At 31.0% G+C, this 7,955-nt stretch overlaps 1 protein-coding gene across 1 annotated transcript; it reads right to left on the bottom strand.

Annotated features, from left to right (window-relative positions):
- Positions 1 to 4,710: 4,710 nt before the first annotated feature.
- LOC143545228 (protein FAR1-RELATED SEQUENCE 5-like) lies at positions 4,711 to 6,928 on the bottom strand. Its single transcript, XM_077037148.1, has 7 exons — positions 6,651 to 6,928; positions 6,440 to 6,569; positions 6,211 to 6,398; positions 5,865 to 6,123; positions 5,415 to 5,562; positions 5,060 to 5,337; positions 4,711 to 4,953 (listed from the first exon to the last, which is right to left on the bottom strand). Exons 1-7 carry the CDS (start codon positions 6,926 to 6,928, stop codon positions 4,711 to 4,713), a joined length of 1,524 nt encoding a protein of 507 aa, XP_076893263.1.
- Positions 6,929 to 7,955: the final 1,027 nt, after the last annotated feature.

The raw sequence follows: 7,955 nt of genomic DNA, 5'->3' as shown, positions 1-7,955 counted from the left end.
AATGAGACACAGGATGGCTCTGCAGATGAGGGATATCAAACTCAAGGTACCAAGGCATTTAAGAACGACGATGATATGATACAAACTGCTGATATAATTCAAGGTAAATTTTTATTTTAAACTATTGATTATGTTAAAGTAAAAGTGAAAAATCATTACCATAAAATTGTAGTGACAGAACTTGAGGAAAAAAATGAAGAAAAGAGATGCAGTCAAGGTGCAGAAACCCAAGACTTTGCTGAAAGACAAACAGGAGAACCCATTCGAGGTAATCAATTTAAAAATCTTGTATTTTTAAAAACAATTTTTGTTATTTTGATAATATACAAACAAAAAAAATTTAAAAACAAAAAATGGTATGCAGTTACAGAAGTGGAAGAATTAAATGCAGAAATTGGTGAGAGAACAAATATCAACGACTCTACTCAATGTATTAACAAAAAAGTTTTATATATACAAAACACACACACACAAAAATTATATATTATAACTTAGTTGTACTATAGGGCTGGTTGATGTTAATGTTGAAGAAAACTATGAATACGACAGTGAAGACTTGGATTCAGTGATAAGGAACACACCTTTTTTCAATCAAACAACACAATGTAGAACTCCTGAGTCTAAATCAAAAAAATTGACCCTTGTTACTACATCTCCTACACCAGCTGCAAGTAATCAAAAAATTGATAAACTACAATGAGAAGACAGAGAAAAAAGACTAGCACCAGCCTTGAAATCACCTTACCTGAACCGGGAAATTGGAATGACTGAAAAAATAACAACTGATGAGCGGATTGTTTCACGATTTGTTATTTCTGATCTTTCTGATAAACATAAATTTGAAGTGATTTACAAGTCAGAATCCGTCACTGCTTTCAAATTTGTGTTTGAATGCTTTTGTCCGGATATATACATCTCGGCTGGAGCTATGGACATTTACACTGAATTGTTGAATCATGAAGAGAAAAAGAGAGATGAGAAATTATACCCGTTAAGATTTTTTGCTACGTCAACGCTTATAGTAAGTATTACTCGTTAATTTTATATATGCTAACAAAATATATATATAAATATTAATCTTATCAAAATTTGTTGTTGATACATGAAGCCAAGCATTTACTATTTAAAGGAAACTGACGTCAGCAATTATAAAATACTGGAAATTTTCACAGACAACCTTGACAAGATATTGGCTTTACATAAATACAAGTCTCTCGACCCGGTTACGCTATTTGTTGTGCCAATAATTTTTGAAGACCATTTCTATGTGGTTGTTTTCAATTTGAAAACAGGTACAATCGTGCTGATTGACAACATGGCAAATGGTGATATATCAAAAAATGCTACCTTTAAAACAGCTCAAGAAAAAACATATGCTGCAAAAAAAGCTTTGGAAGTAAGATACAAGGGTGTCCCAGAAAAACTGGTAAACATTTAAACATTCAAATAAACTGATTCAATTAGTATATTAAAAAAATAATAAAATACGTTGTTTGCCCGCAGAGGGATGTTTTTTGCATGTACTTGTTGAGAAAGAAGCACCCGATTGCACAAAGGTTGGAAATATCACAAATCAAGAGGCTGCAAATGGATTGGAGAACAAAAAACAACGTACTCGATTGTGGTGTGTTCGCTATAAGACACATGGAAACTTACAAAGGGAAGTATCCATGGACATCCGGATTTTATAAAGAGTGTCCAAGGCAGAAACGACAACTAAACGATTTGAGGGTAAAATACATGTCAAAGGTGTTACTATCCAACATCAACAAAGCCAAATCTGATTTAGTTAGACTAGCAAAGGAATTTGATGCATCATCTGACAACCAACTGTTCAGTAACAACATGTTAACTGCTAAAATTGATGAGAGGCAAGACGAATAAACCAGACATATGAGAAAAGATTGGGGAAAGCAAGTTTGACATGTTTATTATATTTTTGTATGGAAATAACCTTTTAATGAGTTTGTGCTTATACTTTCTGGTAGTTCTAAATAACTTGGTTTAATTTGGTTTCATTATAGTTTGTGATTATACGTTCTAGGTAGTTCAAAAATAACTTGGTTTAATTAGATGTTGCTTATACGTTCTATTATATTTTTTATGGAAATGATAGTGAAAACTTGGCTTAATTAGATGTTGCTTAACTTGATTTATAATTTGGTATACAATTTTGTTTCATTTTATTTTGCGTGGAAATAACTTTTAATGAGTTTGTGCTTATACATTCTAGGTAGATCTAAATAACTTGGCTTAATTAGATGTTGCTTATACGTTCTATTATATTTTGTATGGAAATGACAGTGAAAACTTGGATTTATAATTTGGTATGCAATTTTGTTTCATTATATTTTGCATGGAAATGACTTTTTTATTAGTTTGGTCTTATACATTCTAGGTAGATCTAAATAACTTGGCTTAATTATATCTTGCTTATACTTTCTAAATATATTAAAACATAGAAAGTTATCACAAAAAAATAAAAGCTAACACATTAAACAAAATAACATTAAACATAAAAGCATATTACATAAAAAAAAACATAGTTTTGACAAAAAGTCACAAAACACATCACACATTAGAAAAAGAAACATGCTACAATTATTGGGTAAAAACACAGAAAACACAGCTAATCCAAATTTATTACATAATAGACTTGAGAAACTCGGTCTTCAAATCAAGAGAGCAATTGAGAAGTTTTATCGCCTTACACAGATCTTTCAACTCATCCACCTCCTTTTTCCCTGTGTCAATCAAAAACAAAGCACACAGATAGTTAATAGTACTACCTGGCATGTTTACTAGCAAATTTGTAATTTCATCCCTCATTTCCATATTAACACCAACAGTCTTGATAAACTCATCATGTAAAGCAGCACGATTCTTTATATCTTTCTGGATCTGAGCTTGAATCTGTTTCAACAACAGATCCTTAGCTGATGAAGAAGATGACGATGAAGATGATGAATCCATATCTTGTGGAATGATTTTTCTATGGTGAAGTGAAAAGGAGTGGTTTAAAATAAATAGATAAAAATAAAGGTATAAGACAAAAACTACAGTAAACGAAATTTATTGGGAACAGTGAGAATCTTTCAAAAATATCACAAATTATTTTAAAGGTACATGTTCTTACACGTTCCAAAGTCAAAAACTGACATATGCATGTAATTATGAAGTTACACGTTCTCACACGTTCTAATGATTGGCAATTTGAAAATAAATTGAAAGATATATGTAATTAATCCGTAATAACTTTTGTCAGATTTTAAAGTAATTATGTTACTATTACACGTTCTAACAAGTTCCATCAAAATGTCAGTTTTGAAAAAAACACTTAAACGTTCTCATACGTTCATCAAATGCCATCTTGAGAAATAGACCAAAAATTAAACCTACTGAAATGACAGATGCTATATGTTAAAACACTAACCAGTTAATAAATTCCAATTAACAATTTCTTTAAATAATTTCAAATATTAACAATTTCTTTAATAATTTATCTATCTGACAAAGCTATGATTACACTTAGACGTCCTTATACATTCGAAAGATTCTCACTGTTTGAAAGCAGTGACAGATTATACTGAATTGATTACAAATTGAAAAAAATGGTAATGTAATCATGGCTACTAAGTTGTTAAATCTAACTAGATATAATTATATTGAATTCAGATAACTTGGGCTATAAAAAGAGAGCTAACATAACACACCAAAAACAAACAAAAAAAATTAAAAAAAAATATGGATTATGGGAATGTTACCGTGAAGAGCATTTTCCGATCAAGAATCAACATTGAGCTTGCTAGAGACTGTGATCGACTATGAGTGGTTGAAGAAATTAAAGGGAGTGCGAATGATGAAGCAACAAAAAACAATTCTCTGTACCAAGAAGTTCTCAAGAACCCTGATAGCAGCTTCAAGAAAGAGGCAACAACCTACCTGGAAAAGCAGGCTTCATGCTATGGTCAGCTTCATGATGTTCTGGAGAAAACAGCTCACAAGATGAAGGCGAATAAGAGAGTCAAGCATGAAGATGCTCAAGAGATCCTTGACAACAACTAGGGTTTGGGATGACGGCTTGTGTTGTGGTGTGGTGATGGTGTGATGTGGTGGTGTAGTAGTTTAAAATAAGTTTGTAAATAGGTTATTTAGAAAAGTCTCTAGATGTGGTCCTCTTTTGTAACCTCGGTGGAACATGGTTTAATCTATCAATGGTTTTTATTAAGTATTATTCACCTAGCTTACACGTTCCAGTATCCACAAAAAAACTTACACGCTCCAAAAAAATAAAAACATAAAAAAGTTTAAAAAAAAGAAAATATGAACAAAACAAGAACACTTAGAAAACTATTATTCTCGAAGTTGAGGACAAGTTCGGCTGTTATGACCCTGTTGATGACAAACTTTGCATTCCCTATATTTTTTGCTAGATCGACTTATAGCTATCTCTTTCTGTGATTTAATCCGTTTATGCGACCCCCAACCCTTGTTTTTTATACCACTAGGCACACGAACTGTCACCTCATTTGGTTGATCATAACCTAGAATAGCAGAAAACCTATCCCTTTTTGATAAATGAGTTCTTTTGTATCTTGTCTCATCGGCTTGTTTGATCATTATATTCATTTGATCCCTGACTTTGATTAACTCATCAACATCATTTACATAACTATTTATGAGATACTCTCCAGCCAATGTTATTTCCCTTTAGATCTCTTTAACTTTTAAAAATTTGTCATTACCGAAACTTGAAATAGGAGCAGTTCTAGGATTAAGACCAGCATCTCTCTTCCAACGATCCACCATGTACTTTTTTGGAAATCTGGTAACTCTGAACAAATTTAAAATATAAAGGCTGTGACGACATAATAATCCATAATGTTCAAATCTTTTGCATTGACATGAAATAGTCGAGTCAATTCCGTCCTCACCTTCCTTCTTAAACAAAACCTGACACAAAATATATAAAAATACTTTACACGTTCTGTAAAAAATCATAAAATAACAATCATTTTAAACGTTCTACCAAAAAAAAATTTGTTTAACTATTTCATACCTCCAAACAGCCTGGGACATAAGCATTAAAGTCAAATACATAAAACCTCACACAATCTTCTTCTTCAGTGGATTTCAAGCATGCAACAACCCTTCTAATATGATACATTTCATCTTGAAAATCATTAAAAATAGCCTTTGTATACATCAGCTCTGCTTCCTTCTCAAACGGGTTTGAACTAACCGGATCTGGATGTGTGTACCTTGTATCATGATCATTTTTCCTACCATTGTGCCTTTGAATCTCCATACAATGATCAAAATGACTAAAGAACTCAACTAGTGATAATTGTGAGTTAGAAACTTGACAAAAAAATGATTTTCACTTTCTGATCTCGATGTAGTTCTCATAAGACCAGACAATGGTTCATCCATATAATACGCGGGGATCCAATAATATCTCATTTCAAACATGTCAGACAACCATTTATTTGTTTCGAGATCATATTCCTTCATTATTAGTTTCCGTTGCGTCTCGAATTCAGATTGAGAAATTGCATCCGTCTAAACAATGTCACATATTTTACGTTTGAAATCTTCATTGTTATAAAGGGCAACACCAACCTGATGTTGGAAAATTAAATATTTGTTAAATCGATTAATATCAGAAAACAATGGGTATATACAATCTTATACGTTCTACATTCATAACTGGTGCAGACAAAAAAATACAAAAACTGATACATCCTAAAAAAATGTTTATACGTTCTGACACGTTTTGTAAATATATGCAACAATGTTTATACATTATAACACGTTCTAACACATATGCATAATGCTTTAAAATACGATAAAAATAAAGTTACCTTGTCAGCAAGTTTTTTCATAATGTGCCACATACATAACCGATGTCTCGAATTTGGTAAAACAAGGGAGATTGCTTGCTTCATTGCAGGATCTTGATCAGTAACAACCACCTTTGGGGAAATACCAAAAGAATCAAGAAAAACTTTCAAAAGCCATGAATAAGATTCGATAGATTCGGACGATAATAACGCAGCACCTACAGTAACATTCCGACAGTGATTATCAATGGCAGTAAATGGTACAAAAACCATATTGTACCTGAAAAAACAAATTAATATAAAAACTAATTAAAAAAATGTGTAAAAATATAAAAAAGTAAAAAAAAATTGTATCAATTTGACATACTTGTTTGTCTTAAATGTTGCATCAAATGATATAATATCTCGAAAAGCCAAATAATTTTTCTTTGAAATATCATCAGCCCAAAACAAACGATCTAACTCACCGTTAGTATTAACTGTATACTCAAACGAATAACCATCACAACAGTTTTTCTTCCCGCTTAGTCTTTGAACAACCATTTCAGCGTCATACTCGCCAATATAACAAGTTAAACTCTGTTTGAAATTCTTACAATCATCTTTGTAGCCCCAACTTCCTCAAATCCTCCATACTTTGTCCTCAAAATATTAAACGCCTTAACAGGGCCCAAATTCAATGTTGACATCTCATATATAATATCTTGTTGTACATGAGTCAACTTTCTATTTGATCGAACAAAATGTATATCATTTGCATGCACCATTTCATGATTATGTCATTCGAAAAAATCATTTATTTTAAACCTCAACCCATCAACAGATTTTAGAAAAATTTGAGCTCGACAACCACACCTAACTGTTGGTCTCTTCCTTCTTTTATAATATGGTCTGCTGGAACGATCTTTTTCAGCCATATAATCATAACTATTTGTTGGCTTGTGACCTTCTTTCGAACACGTAAAATATTTAGACTTTAATAAACCCTCATTCATGTACGAGCCTCCTTTACGAACACAAAAACCAGCTTTCTTTGCATATTCACAATAGAAATCATATGCATGATCAACAGATTCAAAAACCATTCCTTTTTCAGGTTTGCAAGATGCATTAACTTGAGGTATAACAAGATCTGATGAAGGATTTGATAAAAGAAAATTCAATCTAATACATTCTTATACGTTCTATTATGTTCAAAATCAAAAACACAAAAACAAAAACTCCTATTCACAATTTGCTATGAAAAATAATTTTCAAAAACACAAAAAATAAACGTTCTTATACGTTCTAATATAAAAAAAACCATTCCTACTCGCGATTTGATATTAAGACAAATAATTTGATGTCTTAATCGATTCACAAAATCTTGGCACCTATACATAAACACAAAACATCAATCATATAATATACAAAACATAAAAAAAAAAAACTAAAAAAATGATAAAATTAACTTATCAGTCCATAAAACCTACAGTATACATCAAAAAAATATCCTAATCACAAAAACTTGCCTAAACATATACGTTCTAAATCAAACAACAAACAAACCCTCCCGCGAATTGCTATTACGTCACATAAATCTGAAGTTTATTCGAATCACAATTACTAAACACCTATAAAAACACATAAATTCATAAAATTCATAATCGATCGTAAAATCATCAAAAAATTAACCTAAAACCGAAAAAATCAAGTCGATTAAACCTACAGTGTACAGCTAAATACATAAATAATTGATTAAAACTAAAACTAAAATAAACTTACTTTGATGATCGTAATACATGACGATAAACAATCAACGATACCGTCCAGTTAATCGAATAACAAAAACCGCCAATTCAATTATCAATCAGTTTTTGGATACGTGATCAAATTTATAATAAACGGTTTATAATACAGGCGCGATCGATTTTGAAAAGTAATGTAAAAAGACAAAAACACCCTTATGGGTACTTAACTAATCAGATTAACTAAATTGGAAATCAACGATAGAAAATCTATCGTACGTAATGTATGATAACCAATTTTTGTATTGAATCTTTTATCTATATATATATATATTGTAAAAAAGAATTCTTACTTTTCACATAATCACTATTTAATTTACTTACT

The sequence above is a fragment of the Bidens hawaiensis genome, unplaced genomic scaffold (genome assembly GCF_021521415.1).
Source record: "Bidens hawaiensis isolate Kalapana, Puna unplaced genomic scaffold, B.hawaiensis_p1.1 tig00013873_1, whole genome shotgun sequence".
NCBI classification, from domain to species: Eukaryota; Viridiplantae; Streptophyta; class Magnoliopsida; order Asterales; family Asteraceae; genus Bidens; species Bidens hawaiensis.
This window is presented reverse-complemented; position numbering and strand designations above follow the sequence as displayed.